The sequence below is a fragment of the Chiloscyllium punctatum genome, chromosome 39 (genome assembly GCF_047496795.1).
Source record: "Chiloscyllium punctatum isolate Juve2018m chromosome 39, sChiPun1.3, whole genome shotgun sequence".
Taxonomy (NCBI): domain Eukaryota; kingdom Metazoa; phylum Chordata; class Chondrichthyes; order Orectolobiformes; family Hemiscylliidae; genus Chiloscyllium; species Chiloscyllium punctatum.
The window spans coordinates 68,575,172-68,601,938 of NC_092777.1; the positions used below are offsets into that span (position 1 = coordinate 68,575,172).

General features: G+C 52.9%; 1 protein-coding gene across 7 annotated transcripts in view; it reads left to right on the plus strand.

Moving 5' to 3' along the window:
• rnf157 (ring finger protein 157) overlaps nucleotides 1-26,767 on the plus strand; it is a 181,044-nt gene that overhangs the window by 46,082 nt on the left and 108,195 nt on the right. For 5 of the 7 annotated variants that reach the window (XM_072559018.1, XM_072559019.1, XM_072559017.1 and 2 more), the window contains 7 exons: nucleotides 623-694; nucleotides 2,271-2,430; nucleotides 3,753-3,865; nucleotides 4,549-4,787; nucleotides 5,038-5,143; nucleotides 22,334-22,445; nucleotides 26,387-26,565. In XM_072559018.1, coding sequence (XP_072415119.1) covers nucleotides 623-694; nucleotides 2,271-2,430; nucleotides 3,753-3,865; nucleotides 4,549-4,787; nucleotides 5,038-5,143; nucleotides 22,334-22,445; nucleotides 26,387-26,565 — 981 coding nt within the window. The remainder of the gene's footprint in view (nucleotides 1-622; nucleotides 695-2,270; nucleotides 2,431-3,752; nucleotides 3,866-4,548; nucleotides 4,788-5,037; nucleotides 5,144-22,333; nucleotides 22,446-26,386; nucleotides 26,566-26,767) is intronic. The other 2 variants (XM_072559023.1, XM_072559024.1) reach the window with 2 other exon arrangements.

Below are 26,767 nucleotides of genomic sequence, written 5' to 3' on the forward strand. Positions count from 1 at the left end.
ACATACCCCAATGATCCAAGAATTTATATCCTTGCTTCCTGCACCAATTCCCCAGCCACACATTCAAGTCCATTATCTCCCTGTTCCTGTCCTCTCCAGCCCGAGGAACTGGAAGCAAATCGGAGATAACCACCCTGAACGTCCTGCTTTTCAGCCTTCTTCCTACTTCTCCGAAGTCCCGCTGTAGAATGTCCCTCCTCTTCTTCCCGACATTATTTGTGCCGACATGTACCACCACCTATGGCACTTCACCTTCAGGAGGTATGTCACTCACTGCAGGTTTCCCAGCCTCTGACCTACTTTTGTGTTTATGTGGTGAGTCTAGTTGAACTTCTGGTCAATGGTAACCCCCGTGATGTTGACAGTAGGGGATTCAGTGATGGTAACACCATTGAATGTCACAGAGTCTGGCAACTGTGTGGCACTCACCCCTAACCCTCCTACCTCTCAACCCTGATCCAATTAAAAGTTGGAACAGGCTTGAGGGCCTAATCTTTTTTCTATTTCTTGTTGTCTAATGGTCTCACTTTTCCCCCTGACTCTTTTACTATCTGTGGATATACACTCACTGTTTACAGAAGGATTTTATTCATTCCAATCTCTTCCTGTGTCTTTCCCCCAGGTTGATGGGGTCAGTTACCTGCTGCAAGAAATTTATGGAATTGAAAATAAGTATAACTCGCAGCAATCGAAGGTGGGAAACGGGAAACTTTCACATTTATGGAGGAAGGGTCTGGAGGATGACTTTACTGTGGGGGGGGTTTACTGTGGTGGGGGGTTTACTGTGGGGGGAGGTTTTACTGTGGGGAGGTTTTACTGTGAGGGGGTTTACTGTGGGGGGGGTTTACTGTGGTGGGGGGTTTACTGTGGGGGGAGGTTTTACTGTGGGGGAGGTTTTACTGTGAGGGGGTTTACTGTGGGGGGGGTTTACTGTGGCGGGAGGTTTTACTGTGGGGGGAGATTTTACTGTGGGGGGAGATTTTACTGTGAGGGGGTTTACTGTGGGGGGGGTTTACTGTGGTGGGGGGTTTACTGTGGTGGGGGGTTTACTGTGGGGGGAGGTTTTACTGTGAGGGGGTTTACTGTGAGGGGGGTTTACTGTGGCGGGAGGTTTTACTGTGAGGGGGTTTACTGTGGGGGGGGTTTACTGTGGCGGGAGGTTTTACTGTGGGGGGAGATTTTACTGTGGGGGGAGATTTTACTGTGAGGGGGTTTACTGTGGGGGGGGTTTACTGTGAGGGGGTTTACTGTGGGGGGGTTTACTGTGGGGGGGGTTTACTGTGGCGGGAGGTTTTACTGTGGGGGGAGATTTTACTGTGAGGGGGTTTACTGTGGGGGGGTTTACTGTGGGGGGGGTTTACTGTGGCGGGAGGTTTTACTGTGGGGGGAGATTTTACTGTGAGGGGGTTTACTGTGAGGGGGGTTTACTGTGGGGGGGGGTTTAACTGTGGGGGGAGATTTTACTGTGAGGGGGTTTACTGTGGGGGGGGTTTACTGTGGGGGGGGGTTTACTGTGGGTGGAGATTTTACTGTGGGGGGGGTTTACTGTGGGGGGGGTTTACTGTGGCGGGAGGTTTTACTGTGGGGGGAGATTTTACTGTGGGGGGGGTTTTACTATGGGGCGAGGTTTTACAGTGGGGGGGGGTTTACTGTGGGGGGGGGGGTTCCTGTGAGGGGGGTTTACTGTGGAGGCAGGTTTTACTATGGGGCGAGGTTTTACTGTGGGGGGGGGTTTACTGTGGGGGGGGGGTTCCTGTGAGGGGGGTTTACTGTGGAGGCAGGTTTTACTATGGGGCGAGGTTTTACTGTGGGGGGGGGTTTACTGTGGGGCGAGGTTTTACTATGGGGCGAGGTTTTACAGTGGGGGGGTTTACTGTGGGGGGGGGGGTTTCCTGTGAGGGGGGTTTACTGTGGAGGCAGGTTTTACTATGGGGGGAGGTTTTACTGTGGGGGCGTGGGTATACCACGGGGACTGGGTTTAATGTGGAGCAGGTGGGTTTACCGTGGAGGAGTGGTTTTACCGTGGGGGTTGGTTTTACCTTGGGGGAGGGGTGTTTACCGCGGGGCATGGGTTTACAGCGGGACGTGGGGTCACTGCCGGGGGGCGGAGTTTGGGGCTAAGGGGATAATTTGTTTCTCTTCTGTCCCACTCTCCCTTCCAGACTTGACCCCCTCCCCAGTCTCCCGTCCTCTATCCCCCCCCCCCTCTCCGGGGTATCCCCTTGCTCAGTGCTGCTCTCGGTCTCTCTCTGTCTGCCCTCGGTGTCTAGGTCCCAGCCGATGAGCTGAGTGATAACAGTGCGGAGTGTGTCGTTTGTCTGTCTGATGTCCGGGACACCCTTATCCTACCCTGTCGTCATCTGTGTCTCTGCAATGCCTGTGCTGACACCCTCCGATACCAAGCCAACAACTGCCCAATCTGCCGGCTCCGTAAGATCACCAGTGTAACCGCTAAGTAACCAGTGTAACCGCTTAATGGCCAGTGTGACCGCTTATAACCAGTGTGACCGCTTGTGACCTGTGTGACCGCTTAGTGACCTGTGTAACTGCTTATAACCAGTGTAACCACTTAGAAACCAGTGTGACCGTTTAGTAACCTGTGTAACCACTTATAATCAGTGTGACCACTTAGTAACCTGTGCAACCGCTTAGTAACCATTGTGCCAATTTGTAACCACTTAGTAACCAGTGAAACTGCTTTGTAACCAATGTAACCACTTAATAACCAGTTTAACTGCTTAGTATCCTGCATGAGCACTTAGTCACCAATGTGACCTCTCAGTAACAATAACCAGTCTACTCTGCTAGTAACCACTGTGTCCCACTAGTTACCAGTATGACCACTCAGTAACCAGAGTTCCTTCTCTCATAACCAATATGCCCCCAACTACAGTAACTAATGTAGTCCTCCAGTAACCAGTGTGCCCCACTAGTTACCACTGTGACTAACAATACCAGTGTGCACCACCATGCCGTGGCCCAAGCCAAGATCTTCCAGTACAGTTACAACAATGGCATCTACCCGACAATGGGGATAATTGCCCAGGTATGTCTTGTACACAAAAAGCAGGACAAAGAAACACACTTGACATGTACCACATCCACAAACTTCCCCTCCCTCCCCCACCGGCGCTCAGTAACAGCAGTGTGTACTATCTACAAGATGCACTGCAGAAATTCACCAAAGACCCTCAAACAGCACCTTTCAAACCATAACTCCTTCCATTTAGAAGAACAAGGGCAGCAGGTACATTGAAACACCACCCCTTGCAAGTTCCTCTCTAAGCCAGTTACTATCCTGACTTGGAAATATATCGCTGTTCCTTCAGTGTCACTGGGTCAGAATCCTGGAATTCCCTCCCGAAGGACATTATGGGTCTACCCACAGCACATGGACTACAGCGGTTCAAGAAGGCAGCTCGTCCCCACCTTCTCAAGGGGCAACAAGGGACAGTAATGACTCAGAGCTAGTGACATCCACATCATATGAATTAATAAAACACAAAGAGTGCTCTCCCCTCAGTTTGTTTCTCCCTGGTCTGTCACAGTTTAAGGAGTGTCACTGGGATTGTGGTCTCTGGGGTAGTGAATGTTTGATGTGCAGAGGGAATGGGGTGGAGTGAGTTGTGAACCAATCACAGAGTTTTGAGGCCAGGAGCAGGGGTAACATCACTCAGCTGTGTGTGTATCTGTCTGTCTGTGTCTGTCTTTCTCTCTCTCTATCTCTCTCTATCTCTCTCTCTCTCGTGCAGCATTCCGTGCTCTCCTGCAAATCCGGGCGATGAGGAAGAAACTGGATCCTCTGACACCGAGTGGCTACAACCCTATCATCACATCGCAGATAGCTGAGACTGATGATCACCCGGTGGGTAGCAGGAGAGAGACAGGGGCTGATCCATCCTCCTGGTCACTCCTGAGATCATTGTGGAGGTGGAGGGGGGTGGGGGGTGGGGGTGGGGTGAGGATGGGGGGAGGGGGGGATGGGGGTGGGGATGGGTTAGGGTTAGGGTTAGGGTCAGGGTCGGGGTTGGTGTCCTGTCTGTGAGCACCTGCAAGCCTTGGATGAATCTGTAATGATGGGGGATTGAAATTAATCTCAATGATAACGGATGAAGGATCAGTTTAAAAGTTAGTATTGAAATAATTATAAAAGTCATGATGAAAATAATGAATATTACCAGCAATTCCAGTGCCATTAGTGGGAGACCTGGGTATGAATGACTGTGACACTGCAGTTTCTGATTGGCAGTAGTCACTGCTTGCCCCTGATTGGATCCTGGCGTCTGACTGGGTCAGCTCCATGGTATTAAGGTCATGCCAGTTTCCCTCCCATTGCAGAGGTGACACGGGGGAATCCTACTGCCTCACTAACTCTCTAGCACTGTGACTAAAGCCTGACCATTCTGTTTATTTCTGTACCTACAGATACTGACTGAGCTGCTAATTCGTCCCATGGTTTTCTGTTTGGTCCCAGCAGTACGTGCAATATTTTACTGTTGGATTTGTTTTTGTGACTGCTAGTAAATGTGGCTAACCTCCTTTCTCCAGGCTTCCGATCATATCCCTGTGGGCTATGAGGTTGTTTCATTGCTTGAAGCTTTGAACGGACCCCTCACTCCTTCACCTTCAGCTCCTCCCATTCACCGGGTTAGAGATGGCCTCACACCCAGTCCCTTACCTACCATTGGACCTGATGGACGAACTCTTCCTGTGCGCACTTTGTCTTCATTGGACAGAGTTTGTGACAACACCAACCAAGGCTTCAAGCTGAAGAAAAGCTCTTCCAAGTAAGAAAAGCTCTCACTGCGGACAAAATGCAGTCTCACTCTCTGTCCCTCTATCACACACTCTCTCTGTTTCTGTCTGGGTCTCTCTCTCTCTCTCTCACTCAGTCTCTCATTCTCACTCCCTCACTCTCACTGTACCTCTATCACACACTCTTTCTGTTTCTCTCTGTGTCTCTCTGTAGGCCTCACTCATTCTCTCTCTCCCTCTCTCACTGTCACTTTGCTAACAGGATTCACTCTTTCCCTCAAGGTCAGTCTCACGCAGCTCATCCATTCTTCATGAGGAAGATGAAGAGAAATCATTCAGTGACGGAGAGATAGTATCCCCCATAAAACAGAACAATCAGGAGATTGAGGTAAGTTCCCAATAACCTGCAGTAAGATTAATGCACTCTGCCAGCTTCTGATGCCATGCTCTTTAACAGCACTGCCAGCTCACTGTGGTGTCGGAGGGCAAAACCACTGCCTGCTCTAACTAGAAAAGACTCTTGTTGTAACAGGAACTAGTTAATTACACATTTCACCGAGCTTTGGAGGGGGGTCTACCATTGCTCTGATCCCATATTCCATAGGACACAACATAAAATAAAAGGACACTTTCCAGTTACCAACATGGCCAGTTAAATACCTCAGCTTTAAAACAACAAGATCCAACAACCAAGTCTCCTCACGGCAAAATCTACTCAGTGAAAATGCAATCATTAGATAATTTACACTGTCAGCAGATAGAAGCATAAATGCTTATCTCGATAAAGATTCCCAACACACACACACCCCAACACACACACACCCCAACACACACACACCCCAACACACACACACCCCAACACACACACACCCCAACACACACACACCCCAACACACACACCCCCCAACACACACACACCCCCCAACACACACACACCCCAACACACACACACCCCAACACACACACCCCAACACACACACACCCCAACACACACACACCCCAACACACACACACCCCAACACACACACACCCCAACACACACACACCCCAACACACACACACACACCCCAACACACACACACCCCAACACACACACACCCCAACACACACACACCCCAACACACACACACCCCAACACACACACACCCCAACACACACACACCCCAACACACACACACCCCAACACACACACCCCCCAACACACACACACCCCCCAACACACACACCCCCCAACACACACACACCCCAACACACACACCCCAACACACACACACCCCAACACACACACACCCCAACACACACACACCCCAACACACACACACCCCAACACACACACCCCAACACACACACACCCCAACACACACACACCCCAACACACACACACCCCAACACACACACACCCCAACACACACACACACACCCCAACACACACACACCCCAACACACACACACCCCAACACACACACACACACCCCAACACACACACACCCCAACACACACACACCCCAACACACACACACCCCAACACACACACACCCCAACACACACACACACCCCAACACACACACACCCCAACACACACACACCCCAACACACACACACCCCAACACACACACACCCCAACACACACACACCCCAACACACACACCCCAACACACACACACCCCAACACACACACACCTCAACACACACACACCCCAACACACACACACCCCAACACACACACACCCCAACACACACACACACACCCCAACACACACACACCCCAACACACACACACCCCAACACACACACACCCCAACACACACACACCCCAACACACACACACCCCAACACACCCCAACACACACACACCCCAACACACACACACCCCAACACACCCCAACACACACACACCCCAACACACACACACCCCAACACACACACACCCCAACACACACACACCCCAACACACACACACACACCCCAACACACACACACCCCAACACACACACACCCCAACACACACACACCCCAACACACACACACACACCCCAACACACACACACACACCCCAACACACACACACCCCAACACACACACACCCCAACACACACACACCCCAACACACACACACCCCAACACACACACACCCCAACACACACACACACACCCCAACACACACACACCCCAACACACACACACACACCCCAACACACACACACCCCAACACACACACACCCCAACACACACACACACACCCCAACACACACACACCCCAACACACACACACCCCAACACACACACACCCCAACACACACACACCCCAACACACACACACCCCAACACACACACACACACCCCAACACACACACACCCCAACACACACACACACACCCCAACACACACACACCCCAACACACACACACCCCAACACACACACACCCCAACACACACACACACACCCCAACACACACACACCCCAACACACACACCCCCCAACACACACACCCCCCAACACACACACCCCAACACACACACACCCCAACACACACACACCCCAACACACACACACCCCAACACACACACACACCCCAACACACACACACCCCAACACACACACACCCCAACACACACACACCCCAACACACACACACCCCAACACACACACACCCCAACACACACACACCCCAACACACACACACACCCAACACACACACCCCAACACACACACACCCCAACACACACACACCCCAACACACACACACCCCAACACACCCCAACACACACACACCCCAACACACACACACCCCAACACACACACACCCCAACACACACACACAACACACACACACCCCAACACACACACACCCCAACACACACACACCCCAACACACCCCAACACACACACACCCCAACACACACACACCCCAACACACACACACCCCAACACACACACACCCCAACACACACACACACACCCCAACACACACACACCCCAACACACACACACCCCAACACACACACACCCCAACACACACACACACACCCCAACACACACACACCCCAACACACACACACCCCAACACACACACACCCCAACACACACACACACACCCCAACACACACACACCCCAACACACACACACCCCAACACACACACACCCCAACACACACACACCCCAACACACACACACACACACACCCCAACACACACACACCCCAACACACACACACCCCAACACACACACCCCCCAACACACACACACCCCAACACACACACACCCCAACACACACACACCCCAACACACACACACACCCCAACACACACACACCCCAACACACCCCAACACACACACACCCCAACACACACACACCCCAACACACACACACCCCAACACACACACACACCCAACACACACACCCCAACACACACACACCCCAACACACACACACCCCAACACACACACACCCCAACACACCCCAACACACACACACCCCAACACACACACACCCCAACACACACACACCCCAACACACACACACCCCAACACACACACACAACACACACACACCCCAACACACACACACCCCAACACACACACACCCCAACACACACACACCCCAATACACACACACCCCAACACACACACACCCCAACACACCCCAACACACACACACCCCAACACACCCCAACACACACACACCCCAACACACACACACCCCAACACACACACACCCCAACACACACACACCCCAACACACACACACCCCAACACACACACACCCCAACACACACACACATCCCAACACACACACACCCCAACACACACACACCCCAACACACACACACCCCAACACACACACACCCCAACACACACACACCCCAACACACACACACACCCCAACACACACACACCCCAACACACACACACCCCAACACACACACACCCCAACACACACACACCCCAACACACACACACCCCAACACACACACACCCCAACACACACACACCCCAACACACACACACACCAACACACACACACCCCAACACACACACACAACACACACACACCCCAACACACACACACCCCAACACACACACACCCCAACACACACACACCCCAACACACCCCAACACACACACACCCCAACACACACACACCCCAACACACACACACCCCAACACACACACACCCCAACACACACACACCCCAACACACCCCAACACACACACACCCCAACACACACACACCCCAACACACACACACACCCCAACACACACACACCCCAACACACACACACCCCAACACACACCCCAACACACACACACACACCCCAACACACACACACCCCAACACACACACACCCCAACACACACACACCCCAACACACACACACACACCCCAACACACACACACCCCAACACACACACACCCCAACACACCCCAACACGCACACACCCCAACACACACACACCCCAACACACACACACCCCAACACACACACACCCCAACACACACACACCCCAACACACACGCACCCCAACACACACGCACCCCAACACGCACACACCCCAACACACACACACACCCCAACACACACACACCCCAACACACACACCCCAACACACACACACCCCAACACACACACACCCCAACACACACACACACACACCCCAACACACACCCCAACACACACACACCCCAACACACACACACCCCAACACACACACACACACCCCAACACACACACACACACACACACACCCCAACACACACACCCCAACACACACACACCCCAACACGCACACACCCCAACACGCACACACCCCAACACGCACACACCCCAACACACCCCAACACACACACACCCCAACACACACACACCCCAACACACCCCAACACGCACACACCCCAACACGCACACACCCCAACACACACACACCCCAACACACACACACCCCAACACACACACACCCCAACACACACACCCCAACACACCCCAACACACCCACACCCCAACACACACACACCCCAACACACACACACACCCCAACACACACACACCCCAACACACACACACCCCAACACACACACTCCCCAACACACACACACCCCAACACACACACACCCCAACACACACACACCCCAACACACACACACCCCAACACACACACACCCCAACACACACACACACCCAACACACACACCCCAACACACACACACCCCAACACACACACACCCCAACACACACACACCCCAACACACCCCAACACACACACACCCCAACACACACACACCCCAACACACACACACCCCAACACACACACACCCCAACACACACACACCCCAACACACACACACCCCAACACACACACACAACACACACACACCCCAACACACACACACCCCAACACACACACACCCCAACACACCCCAACACACACACACCCCAACACACACACACCCCAACACACACACACCCCAACACACACACACCCCAACACACACACACCCCAACACACACACACCCCAACACACCCCAACACACACACACCCCAACACACACACACCCCAACACACACACACCCCAACACATACACCCCAACACACACACACCCCAACACACACACACCCCAACACACACACACCCCAACACACACACACCCCAACACACACACACACCCCAACACACACACACCCCAACACACACACACCCCAACACACACACACCCCAACACACACACACCCCAACACACACACACCCCAACACACACACACCCCAACACACACACACACCCCAACACACACACACCCCAACACACACACACCCCAACACACACACACCCCAACACACACACACCCCAACACACACACACCCACCCCAACACACACACACCCCAACACACACACACCCCAACACACACACACCCCAACACACACACACCCCAACACACACCCCAACACACACACACACACACCCCAACATGCACACACCCCAACACACACACACCCCAACACACACACACCCCAACACACACACACCCCAACACACACACACCCCAACACACACACACCCCAACACACACACACACACACCCCAACACACACACACCCCAACACACCCCAACACGCACACACCCCAACACGCACACACCCCAACACGCACACACCCCAACACACACACACCCCAACACACACACACCCCAACACACAAACACCCCAACACACAAACACCCCAACACACACACACCCCAACACACACACACCCCAACACACACACACCCCAACACACACACACACACCCCAACACACACACACCCCAACACACACACACCCCAACACACCCACACCCCAACACACCCCAACACACACACACCCCAACACACACACACCCCAACACACACACCCCAACACACACACACCCCAACACACACACACCCCAACACACACACACCCCAACACACACACACACCCCAACACACACACACCCCAACACACACACACACACCCCAACACACACACACCCCACCACACACACCCTAACACACACACACCCCAACACACACACACCCCAACACACCCCAACACGCACACACCCCAACACGCACACACCCCAACACGCACACACCCCAACACGCACACACCCCAACACACACACACCCCAACACACACACACCCCAACACACACACACACACCCCAACACACACACACCCCAACACACACACACCCCAACACACACACACCCCAACACACACACACCCCAACACACACACACCCCAACACACACACACACCAACACACACACACCCCAACACACACACACACACGCACACACACCCCAACACACACACACCCCAACACGCACACACCCCAACACACACACACACACACACCCCAACACACACACACCCCAACACACACACACCCCAACACACACACACCCCAACACACACACACCCCAACACACACACACACACCCCAACACACACACACCCCAACACACACACACACACACACACACCCCAACACACACACACCCCAACACGCACACACCCCAACACGCACACACCCCAACACGCACACACCCCAACACACACACACCCCAACACACCCCAACACACACACCCCCCAACACACCCCAACACGCACACACCCCAACACGCACACACCCCAACACGCACACACCCCAACACACACACACACACACACCCCAACACACAACACACACGCACACACCCCAACACGCACACACCCCAACACACACACACACACACACACACACCCCAACACACGCACACACCCCAACACACACACACCCCAACACGCACACACCCCAACACACACACACACCCCAACACACACACACCCCAACACACACACACCCCAACACACACACACCCCAACACACCCCAACACGCACACACCCCAACACACACACACCCCAACACACACACACACCCCAACACACACACACCCCAATACACAAACACACACACACACCCCAACACACACACACCCCAATACACAAACACACACACACACCCCAACACACACACACCCCAATACACAAACACACACACACACCCCAACACACACACACCCCAACACACACACACCCCAACACACACACACCCCAACACACACACACCCCAACACACACACACCCCAACACGCACACACCCCAACACGCACACACCCCAACACGCACACACCCCAACACGCACACACCCCAACACGCACACACCCCAACACACACACACCCCAACACACACACACCCCAACACACACACACCCCAACACACAAACACACACACACACCCCAACACACACACACCCCAACACACACACACCCCAACACACAAACACACACACACCCCAACACACACACACCCCAACACACACACACCCCAACACACACACACCCCAACACACACACACCCCAACACACCCCAACACGCACACACCCCAACACACACACACACCCCAACACACACACACCCCAATACACAAACACACACACACCCCAACACACACACACCCCAACACACACACACCCCAACACACACACACCCCAACACACACACACCCCAACACGCACACACCCCAACACACACACACCCCAACACACCCCAACACGCACACACCCCAACACACAAACACACACACCCCAACACACACACACACCCCAACACACAAACACACACACCCCAACACACACACACACCCCAACACACACACACACCCCAACACACACACACCCCAACACGCACACACCCCAACACGCACACACCCCAACACGCACACACCCCAACACGCACACACCCCAACACACACACACCCCAACACACACACACCCCAACACACCCCAACACACACACCCCAACACACCCCAACACGCACACACCCCAACACACAAACACACACACCCCAACACACACACACACCCCAACACACACACACCCCAATACACAAACACACACACACACCCCAACACACAAACACACACACCCCAACACACAAACACACACACCCCAACACACACACACACCCCAACACACACACACACCCCAACACACACACACCCCAATACACAAACACGCACACACACCCCAACACACAAACACACACACCCCAACAAACACACACACCCCAACACACACACACCCCAACACACAAACACACACCCCAACACACACACACCCCAACACACAAACACACACACCCCAACACACAAACACACACCAACACACACACACACACCAACACGCACACACCCCAACACACAAACACACACACCCCAACACACAAACACACACCCACACCCCAACACACACACACACCCCAACACACACACACACACCCCAACACACACACACACACCCCAACACACACACACACACCCCAACACACACACACACCCCAACACACAAACACACACCCCAACACACAAACACACACACCCCAACACACACACACCCCAACACACAAACACACACCCCAACACACACACACCCCAACACACAAACACACACACACCAACACACACGCACACCCCAACACACAAACACGCACACCCCAACACACACGCACACCCCAACACACAAACACACACACACACCCCAACACACACACACACACACACACACACACCCCAACACGCACACACCCCAACACACACACACCCGGACACACACCAACACACACACACACATACCAACACACACACACCCCAACACACATACCCGGGCACACACACCCCAACACACACACACACACATACCAACACACACACCCCAACACACAAACACACATACCCGGGCGCACACACCCCAACACACACACAGACACACACACACAGACACACACGCACCCCCCCAACACACCCACACACGCACCCAGGCACAAACACCACGACACACACACCCGGACACACACACACCCCAATACACACGCATATACACACACACACCCCAATACACGCACACACACACACACCCCAACACATAAACACACACCCCAACACACATGCATACACACACACACACCCCAACACATAAACACACACCCGGACACACACACACCCGGACACACACACGGACACACGCCCCAACACATGCGCGCACGCGCACACACACACACACACACACCCAGACACATACACACACACCCCAACACACACACACACCGACACAAACACACACCCTGACACACATACACCAACACATACCCGGACACACATATAGACACCGACACAGACAAATACACACCCGGACACACACACACACCGACAACCACTCACCGACACACACCCATACCCGACACACACACACGGACACACACACACCACAACACACTCACCCAAACACACAAACACACACACCCCAACACACACACACACCCCAACACACACACACCCCAACACACACACCCCAACACACAAACACACACCCCAACACACACCCACCCCAACACACAAACACACACCCCAACACACACACACCCCAACACACAAACACACACCCCAACACACACACACCCCAACACACAAACACACACACCCCAACACACAAACACACCCCAACACACCCCAACACACACACACCCCAACACACAAACACACACACCCCAACACACACACACACCCCAACACACACACACCCCAACACACAAACACACACCCCAACACACAAACATACACACCCCAACACACACACACACCCCAACACACAAACACACACACCCCAACACACACACACACACACACCCCAACACACAAACACCCCAACACACAAACACACACACGCACCCCAACACACGCACACACCCCAACACGCACACACACACACACCAACACACATACCCGGGCACACACACCCCAACACACACACACACATACCAACACACACACACCCCAACACACAAACACACATACCCGGGCACACACACCCCAACACACACACCCCAACACACAAACACACACCCCAACACACACCCACCCCAACACACAAACACACACCCCAACACACACACACCCCAACACACAAACACACACCCCAACACACACACACCCCAACACACAAACACACACACCCCAACACACCCCAACACACACACACCCCAACACACAAACACACACACCCCAACACACACACACACCCCAACACACACACACCCCAACACACAAACACACACCCCAACACACAAACATACACACCCCAACACACACACACACCCCAACACACAAACACACACACCCCAACACACACACACACACACCCCAACACACAAACACCCCAACACACAAACACACACACGCACCCCAACACACGCACACACCCCAACACGCACACACACACACACCAACACACATACCCGGGCACACACACCCCAACACACACACACACATACCAACACACACACACCCCAACACACAAACACACATACCCGGGCACACACAACCCAACACACACACACCCCAACACACACACACACCCCAACACACACACACACACACACACACACCCGGACACACACACACCAGGACACACACACCCCCCAACACACCCACACACACACCCAGGCACACACACCACGACACACACACCCGGACACACACACACCCCAATACACACGCATATACACACACACACCCCAACACATGCACACACACACACACCCCAACACATAAACACACACCCCAACACACATGCATACACACACACACACCCCAACACATAAACACACACCCGGACACACACACACACACACCCGGACACACTCCCCAACACACACACACGGACACACGCCCCAATACATGCGCGCACGCGCACACACACACACACACCCAGACACATACACAGACACCCCAACACACACACACACACCGACACAAACACACACCCTGACACACCTACACCAACACATACCCGGACACACACACACATATAGACACCGACACAGACAAATATTCACCCGGACACACACACACACCAACAACCACTCACCGACACACACCCATACCCGACACACACACACACACACACACGGACACACACACACCACAACACACTCACCCCAACACACAAACACACACACCTGGACACACATACCCAGACACGGACACACACCCCAACATACACACACTCCCGGACACACACACACACACACTTCCTGACACACACACACACACACACACTCCCGGACACACACACACCCCAAAACACACACAAACACACACACACCTGGACACACACACCCCAACACACACACATACACACACCGACACACACACACAAACACACACCCCCCTGGACACACAAACACACACCCCCCTGGACACACAAACACACACACACCGACACACACACACACACACACACACACACCTGGACACACAAACACACACACACACACACACACACACACACACACACCCCTGGACACACACACACACACACACACACCCCTGGACACACAAACACACACACACACACACACCCCTGGACACACACACACACACCCGGGGACACACACACACACACACACCACGACACACACACCCCAACACACACAGACACACACACACCCCAACACACACAAACACGGACACACACACACCACGATACACACACCCGGACACACACACACACACCGACACATACACACACACCGACACACACACACCAAAACACACACACACACACACATACATACACACCGACACACATACACCAACACCCACCCGGACACACACATACACACACCCGGACACATGCACACACACCCAACACACACGCACACTACCCCAACACACCCACACACACACACCCCAACACACACACAAACACAAACACCCAGACACACACACCCCTGGACAAACACATAGACAGACACACACACACACACTCCTGGACGGACACACACACACACACACACCCGGACACACACACACTCCTGGACACACACACACACACACACACACATGGACACTCACACACACACACACACCCGGACGCACACACACCCGGACACACACACACCCGGACACACACACACACCACGACACACAAACCCCAACACACACACACACACACACACACACCCCTGGGGACACACCCCAACACACACACACACACACACACCCCTGGACACATACACACACACCAAAACACACACACACACACACACACACACATACATACACACCGACACACATACACCAACACCCACCTGGACACACACACGCACTCGCACCCGGACACATGCACACACACACACACCCATACCCGACACACATACCCCTACCCGACACACATACACCAGCACACAGCCGGACACACACACACACACACCCGGACACAGGCACACACATCCCAACACACACACACACACACACTCACTGACACACACACCCATACCCGACACACACACACTCACCGACACACACACCCATACCTGACACACACACCCATACCCGACACAAACACACACACTCACCGACACACACACCCATACCCGACACAAACACACACACTCACCGACACACACACCCTGACACACACGCACCCTGACACACACGCACCCTGACACACACGCACACTGACACACACGCACACTGACACACACGCACACTGACACACCAACACACACCAGGAAAAGAGAAAGCTACTTGATTTTCCTGGAGAGGTCGGCTTCCTGGTAAAAAAAAACCATTTGTCAATATGTTGCTTTGAAGGAAGAGGATAAAGTTGAGGATGTTCTGAATCAGTTGCTCTGATGTTCTGGCAGGTTTGGTCAAGTCAATAATCTCACATGGCTCTCTTGGAAATCTAGCAGACCGCTTGTTCCGAGATTCAATCTGGAGGTGTTCCTTTCATCACTTTCAAAAGAACAGCAAGTTTCACCCTGAAATGAACAACAGGTTTATTTTCATAAATGAGCAGCTTGTTCTTAGCAGCCCTTCCTCACACACTGCTCAATAAACACCACCCTCCCTCAGCCCGTCCCTGCTCAATAAACACCACCCACCCTCAGCCCGTCCCTGTTCAATAAAACACGACCCTCCCCCAGCCTGTCCCTGTTCAATAAAACACCACCCTCCCTCAGCCCGTCCCTGTTCAATAAAATACCACTCTCCCCCAGCCTGTTCCTGTTCAATAAACACGACCCTCCCCCAGCCTGTCCCTGTTCAATAAACACCACGCACCCTCAGCCCGTCCCTGTTCAATAAACACCACCCTCCCTCAGCCTGTCCCTGTTCAATAAAATACCACTCTCCCCCAGCCTGTTCCTGTTCAATAAACACCACCCTCCCTCAGCCCGTCCCTGTTCAATAAAACACGACCCACCCTCAGCCCGTCCCTGTTCAATAAAACACGACCCTCCCTCAGCCTGTCCCTGTTCAATAAAACACCACCCACCCTCAGTCCATCCCTGTTCAATACACACCACCCTCCCTCAGCCCGTCCCTGTTCAATAAATCACCACCTCCCTCAGCCCGTTCCTGCTCAATAATCACCACCCTCCCTCAGTCCGTCCCTGCTCAATAATCACCACCCTCCCTCAGTCCGTCCCTGCTCAATAATCACCACCCTCCCTCAGCCTGTCCCTGTTCAATAAAACACCACCTTCCCTCAGTCCGTCCCTGCTCAATAAACACCACCCTCCCTCAGCCCGTCCCTGTTCAATAAAACACCACCCTCCCTCAGTCCGTCCCTGCTCAATAAACACCACCCTCCCTCAGCCTGTCCCTGTTCAATAAACACCACCCTCCCTCAGCCCGTCCCTGTTCAATAAACACCACCCTCCCCCAAGCTGTCCCTGTTCAATAAACACCACCCTCCCTCAGCCCGACCCTGTTCAATAAACACCACCCTCCCTCAGTCCGTCCCTGCTCAATAAACACCACCCTCCCTCAGCCTGTCCCTGTTCAATAAAACACCACCCTCCCTCAGCCCGTCCCTGTTCAATAAAACACCACCCTCCCCCAAGCTGTCCCTGTTCAATAAAACACCACCCTCCCTCAGCCTGTCCCTGTTCAATAAAACACCACCTTCCCTCAGCCCGTCCCTGCTCAATAAAACACCACCCTCCCTCAGCCCGTCCCTGCTCAATAAACACCACCCTCCCCCAGCCCGTCCCTGCTCAATAAAACACCACCTTCCCTCAGCCCGTCCCTGTTCAATAAAACACCACCCTCCCTCAGCCTGTCCCTGTTCAATAAACACCACCCTCCCTCAGCCCGTCCCTGTTCAATAAACACCACCCTCCCTCAGCCCATCCCTGTTCAATAAACACCAGCCTCCCTCAGCCCGTCCCTGTGCAATAAAACACCACCTCCCTCAGCCTGTCCCTGTTCAATAAACACCACCCTCCCCCAGCCCGTCCCTGCTCAATAAAACACCACCCTCCCCCAGCCCGTCCCTGCTCAATAAAACACCACCTTCCCTCAGCCCGTCCCTGCTCAATAAAACACCACCCTCCCTCAGCCTGTCCCTGTTCAATAAACACCACCCTCCCTCAGCCTGTCCCTGCTCAATAGACACCACCCTCCCCCAAGCTGTCCCTGTTCAATAAAACACCACCCTCCCCCAAGCTGTCCCTGTTCAATAAACACCACGCACCCTCAGCCCGTCCCTGCTCAATAAAACACCACCTTCCCTCAGCCCGTTCCTGTTCAATAAACACCACCCTCCCTCAGCCCGTCCCTGTTCAATAAACACCACCCTCCCTCAGCCCGTCCCTGTTCAATAAACACCACCCTCCCTCAGCCCGTCCCTGTTCAATAAACACCACCCTCCCTCAGCCCGACCCTGTTCAATAAACACCACCCTCCCTCAGTCCGTCCCTGTTCAATAAACGCCACGCACCCTCAGCCCGACCCTGTTCAATAAAACACCACCCTCCCTCAGCCCGACCCTGTTCAATAAACACCACGCACCCTCAGCCCGACCCTGTTCAATAAAACACCACCCTCCCTCAGCCCGTCCCTGTTCAATAAAACACCACCCTCCCTCAGCCCGTCCCTGTTCAATAAACACCACCCTCCCTCAGCCTGTCCCTGTTCAATAAACACCACCCTCCCTCAGCCCGTCCCTGTTCAATAAACACCACCCTCCCTCAGCCCGTCCCTGTTCAATAAACACCACCCTCCCTCAGCCTGTCCCTGTTCAATAAACACCACCCTCCCTCAGTCCGTCCCTGTTCAATAAACACCAGCCTCCCTCAGCCCGTCCCTGTTCAGTAAACACCACCCTCCCTCAGCCTGTCCCTGTTCAATAAACACCACCCTCCCTGAGCCCGTCCCTGTTCAATAAACACCACCCTCCCTCAGCCCGTCCCTGTTCAATAAACACCACCCTCCCTCAGCCTGTTCCTGTTCAATAAAACACCACCCTCCCTCAGCCCCACCCTGTTCAATAAACACCACCCTCCCTCAGCCCGTCCCTGTTCAATAAACACCACCCTCCCTCAGCCCGTCCCTGTTCAATAAACACCACCCTCCCTCAGCCCGTCCCTGTTCAATAAACACCACCCTCCCTCAGCCTGTCCCTGTTCAATAAACACCACCCTCCCTCAGCCCGTCCCTGTTCAATAAACACCACCCTCCCTCAGCCCGTCCCTGTTCAATAAACACCACCCTCCCTCAGCCCGTCCCTGTTCAATAAAACACCACCCACCCTCAGCCCATCCCTGTTCAATAAACACCAGCCTCCCTCAGCCTGTCCCTGTGCAATAAAACACCACCCTCCCTCAGCCCGTCCCTGTTCAATAAAACACCACCCTCCCTCAGCCCATCCCTGTTCAATAAACACCACCCTCCCTCAGCCTGTCCCTGTTCAATAAACACCACCCTCCCTCAGCCCGTCCCTGTTCAGTAAACACCACCCTCCCTCAGCCTGTCCCTGTTCAATAAAACACCACCCTCCCTCAGCCCGTCCCTGTTCAATAAAACACCACCCTCCCTCAGCCTGTCCCTGTTCAATAAAACACCACCCTCCCTCAGCCCGACCCTGTTCAATAAACACCACCCTCCCTCAGCCTGTCCCTGTTCAATAAAACACCACCCTCCCCCAGCCCGTCCCTGTTCAATAAAACACCACCCTCCCTCAGCCCGACCCTGTTCAATAAAACACCACCCTCCCCCATCCTGTCCCTGTTCAATAAAACACCACCCTCCCTCAGCCCGACCCTGTTCAATAAAACACCACCCTCCCTCAGGCCGTCCCTGTTCAATAAAACACCACCCTCCCTCAGCCTGTCCCTGTTCAATAAAACACCACCCTCCCCCATCCTGTCCCTGTTCAATAAAACACCACCCTCCCTCAGCCCGACCCTGTTCAATAAAACACCACCCTCCCTCAGCCCGTCCCTGTTCAATAAAACACCACTCTCCCTCAGCCCGACCCTGTTCAATAAAACACCACCCTCCCTCAGCCCGTCCCTGTTCAATAAAACACCAGCCTCCCTCAGGCCGTCCCTGTTCAGAAGCTGGGTCCATATCAAAGCACAGACGTCCCACCAGTTGAGTGATACTAAGAAAAACGTGTTTTGAAATGAAATCTTCAATGTACACAGTAACCTCTCCTCTATTTAAATAAACCTTCCAGGTATATCCACATAACTTGAAATAAGATCATTTTTCACAATCCTTCACAGTCTTAGTACTTGAAGGAATATTGGCACAGATTTTCCGAGGAATAGCCATGACAATAGGAATGTAATTTAGTTCCTATTTATATCAATTAAAAAGAAGTTGAACTCCCACACCGACCACATTGGGCTGAAGTACGTGACTCCCAGCCCCTCGGTTTGAAGGTCACGTACGGATAGTCAGCTGATCCTCCCGGAGCCACTGTGGTATCAGCACAATGCAGGAGGCTGGGGACATTTGGCACTCCTCCGTTTTAACCCTTTCACATCCATAAACAAATTTAAACAAGGGCCACTTTAACCCCAGAGTAAAGACAGTGATCCTGACTAAAGGAGTTGTCTTTTGGAGAGAGTTTAGCAGGGAGTTGAAAGTGGAGTTAGGCTTGTTCCATTTGAGTGTCTCAGATACACGTTCCCTGAGCTGGGCCTGTTGTTACTCAGGGTTCGAGTGCTACTCCTGAGAGTGAGAATGTGACCCTGTCATCATCTGGAGCTGTCGACCAGTCTTCATGTACCGGCACACCACTGTCCTCCACCATTACATCACCTGAAGGTAATCCAACCCAACTCCACTGCAAGGGTTCAGGACTGGCACAAGGTAGGAGAGCCAGCTGTGGAGTGGGCTTAAGGTGCTTTCCAAAAGATATAAATAGGTGAGTGGGGAAAGATGTAGCATAACGTGGGAAAATGTGACATTTTGGGCCGAATGAGTAAAGAGGAAGCTGCTTATTTAAACAGTGAGAGGGCGCAGAGTCTCGGAGGGAGGTCCGATTGCATGAATCACTGAAGGTTAGTCTGCAGATCCAGCAACTCATCAGGAAAGCAAAGTGAATGTAATGTTTTATTGTGAGGGGAATTGAGAAGGGAGGTTCTGCTCCAGTTAAAGAGGGCACATCTGGTGGACTGAGTACAGTACAGATCAGTGTCCTGACAGATGGATCTTAACATGCAGGAAGCAATTCAGTGAATGTTCACTAAGCAAATTCCTGGGATGAGAGGTTGCTGTTCTTGCTGCTTTTTATCTACTGCAGATCAGAAGAGTCAGACACAATTGGGGGTGAGAGATGGGAATGGGTGGGGGGTTACTGGGGGATGATTATTGGGATGGGGGGAGTGGATCACAGCGTATGAAGGTGGAAATGAGAAGCTGCCCTACCTACTGTTGGATAAAGGTTGTTTGTTTGTCCCATTCACACGTGCATACAGTGAGTTGAAATCAGTGTCTATTCCAGAGACGCCCCCTCCCTCGCCATCCGTGCCCCAAAAGCACATGAATGTCTGTCCTGGGTCTCACAGTCAGAGCCCCTGAGGAAGAGGGAGTCTGTGTCCCTGAGGATTCACTCCCAAAATTCCATTCCAAATCGTTCTCTCCCAATTAAGGAGAATCCCAAGGCATTTTATTCTTAGATAAGAAGCAAGACAGTAACCAGAGAAAGGGCTGGTTCACTAAAGGACAATGGAGGAAGGTTGTGTATTGGACCTGAGAGAATGGGTGAGATTCTGAATGATTACTTTGCATCAGTGTTCACTGAGGAGAGGGACATGATGAATGTTGAGATTAGAGACAGAAGTTTGTTTACTCTGGATCATGTTGACATAATTAGGGAAGATGTGTTAGGTAGGCTTAAGGATATTAGGGTGGACAAATCCCCAGGACCGGATGGGATCTATCCCATGTTGCTGAGGGAGGTGAGAGAGGAAATAGCTGGAGCCCTGACAGATATCTTTGTGGCATCCTTAAATACAGGTGAGGTGCCGGAGGACTGGAGAATTGCTAATGTTGTCCCCCTGTACAAGAAGGGTAGTAGGGATATTCCGGGTAACTACAGACCAGTGAGCCTGATGTTGGTGGTGGGAAAGTTGCTACAGAAGGTCCTGAGGGATAAAATCTATTTATATTTGGAAAAGAATGGGCTTATCAGTGATAGGCAACATGGTTTTGTGTGGGGGAGATTGTGCCTTACCAACTTAATCGAGTTCTTTGAGGAAGTGACCAAGTTGATAGATGAAGGAAGGACTGTTGATGTCATATACATGGACTTTAGTAAGGTGTTTGATAAGGTTCCCCATGGTAAACTAATGAAAAAAGTGAAGTCACATGGTGTGCAGGGTGTTCTAGCAGGTGGAAAAAGAACTGGTTGAGCAACAGGAGACAGAAAGTAGTAGCTGAAGGGAGTTTCTTGAAATGGAGAAAGGTGACCAGTGGTGTTCCCCAGGGGTCAGTGTTGGGGCCACTGTTGTTTGTAATATACATAAATGATCTGGAAGAGGGCACTGTTGGTCTGATCAAGTTTGCAGATGACACAAAGATTGGTGGAGGATCAGAAAGCATAAGGGACTGTCAGAGAATACAGGAGGATATAGATAGACTGGAGAGTCGGGTGGAAAAGTGGCAGGTGGAGTTCAATCCAGACAAATGTGAGGTGATGCATTTTGGGAAGTCTAATTCTAGAGTGAACTACACTGTAAATGGAAGAGCCTTGGGAAAAGTTGATGAGCAGAGAGATCTGGGAGTGCAGGTCCATTGTATCCTGAAGGTTGCTGCACAGGTGGATAGAGTGGTCAAGAAGGTATATTGTATGCTTGCCTTCATTGGACGGGATATTGAGTATAAGAGCTGGCAAGTCATGTTAAAATTGTACGAGACATTGGTTCGGCCGCATTTAGAATACTGTGTACAGTCCTGATCGCCGCATTAACAAAAGGATGTGGACATTATGGAGAGGGTACAGAGAAGGTTTACAAGGATGTTGCCTGGTCTGGAAGGTACTAGCTATGAAGAGAGGTTGAGTAGGTTAGGTTTGTTTTCATTAGAAAAAAGGAAATTGAGGGGGGACCTGATTGAGGTTTACAAAATCATGAAGGGCATAGACAGGGTGGATAGAGACGAGCTTTTTCCCAGGGTGAGGGATTCAATAACGAGAGGTCACACTTTCAAGGTGAGGGGTGGAAAGTTTAAGGGGGATACACGCAGCAAGTACTTCACACAGAGGGTGGTGGGCGTTTGGAACGCGTTGCCAGCAGAGGTGGTAGAGGCAGGCCCGGGAGATTCATTTAAGGTGCGTCTGGACAGATGGATGAGTAGGTGGGGAGCAGAGGGATACAGATGGTTAGGAATTGGGCGATAGGTTTAGACAGTACAGTTGGATCAGCTCAGGCTTGGAGGGCCGAAGGGCCTGTTCCTGAGCTGTAAATTTTCTTTGTTATATTACTTTCTACTATTTCTTTGTGTACACAGAGTGTCTCAGTTCCCCACCCCCCAGTTACAGAGTATCTCCCCCCCCTCAGTATACACAGAGTATCTCCTCCTACCATCCTCAGTGTACCATAGAGTATCTCCCCCTCCCACCCCCAGTGTACACAGAGTATCTCCCCCCCAGTGTACACAGAGTATCTCCCCCCCAGTGTACACAGAGTATCTCCCCCTTCACTGTACACAGAGTATCTCCCCACCCTCAGTGTACACAGAGTATCTCCCCCTCCCACCCCCAGTGTACACAGAGTATCTCCCCCCCCCCAGTTTACACAGAGTATCTCCCCCTCCCACCCTCCGTGTACACAGAGTATCTCCCCCCCAGTGTACACAGAGTATCTTCCCCCCCCCTCAGTGTACACAGAGTATCTCCCCCCTCAGTGTACACTGAGTATCTCCCCCCCCAGTTTACACAGAGTATCTCCCCCTCCCACCCTCCGTGTACACAGAGTATCTCCCCCCCAGTGTACACAGAGTATCTCCCCCCCAGTGTACACAGAGTATCTTCCCCCCCCCCTCAGTGTACACAGAGTATCTCCCCCCCCAGTGTACACTGAGTATCTCCCCCCCCAGTTTACACAGAGTATCTCCCCCTCCCACCCTCCGTGTACACAGAGTATCTCCCCCCCAGTGTACACAGAGTATCTCCCCCCCCTCTCAGTGTACACAGAGTATCTCCCCCCAGTGTACACAGAGTATCTCCCCCCCAGTGTACACAGAGTATCTCCCCCCCCAGTGTACACAGAGTATCTCCCCCCCCCTCAGTGTACACAGAGTATCTCCCCCCCAGTGTACACAGAGTATCTCCCCCCACAGTGTACACAGAGTATCTACCTCCACCGTGTACAGAGTATCTCCCCCCGCAGTGTACACACAGTATCTCTGTATCTCCCCCACCCCCAGATGGTGACCCTGTTCCTACCCTCCATGGCCAGGCATTGCTGGTTGTGTTTCTGAATATTTCCTTTTCTCTGAGTGCCTTGATCCTGCATTGTCTCTGCCTGTGTCTCTTTGACTGTCTGTTTCTCCTCTCCCTCCCTCTCTCTCCCCCCCCTTTGTTCGCTCCCTTTCTCTGTTCTCCCTCTCTCTGTTCTCCCTCTCTTTTTCTCCCCCTTTTTTCTCTCCCACTCTCTGTTCTCCCTCTCTTTTTCTCCCCCTTTTTTCTCTCCCACTCTCTGTTCTCCCTCTCTTTTTCTCCCCCTTTTTTCTCTCCCACTCTCTGTTCTCTCTGTGTCTCTCAGATGGCAGCAGCAGTCTGGTGCAGTCAGTGATGTCAATGGCATCCTCTCAGCTCAGCACAGACAACATCTCCTCGATGTCTGGCTCCTACCAGGCCCCTGGCCCTGATGATCTGTTGGAGTGTGTTTCTGAAGAGCGTCTGACACTGCCAGCCACACAGGAGGAAGATGAGGAGCTGAAGGTGAGACTCTGGCTATCACAGCTGAGGTCCACAGTGCAGCAAAAGGCCATTGGGCCCATCCTGCTGCACTGGCTCTTCTAACAGGGACACTCTCCTCCCTTTCCCTAATATCCCTGCCTGTTAATTCCACATAACCATCCTGTCTCCTTCTGAATGTCTCACTTGAACCTGCCCTCACCACATTTCCTGGCAGGGTCTTCCA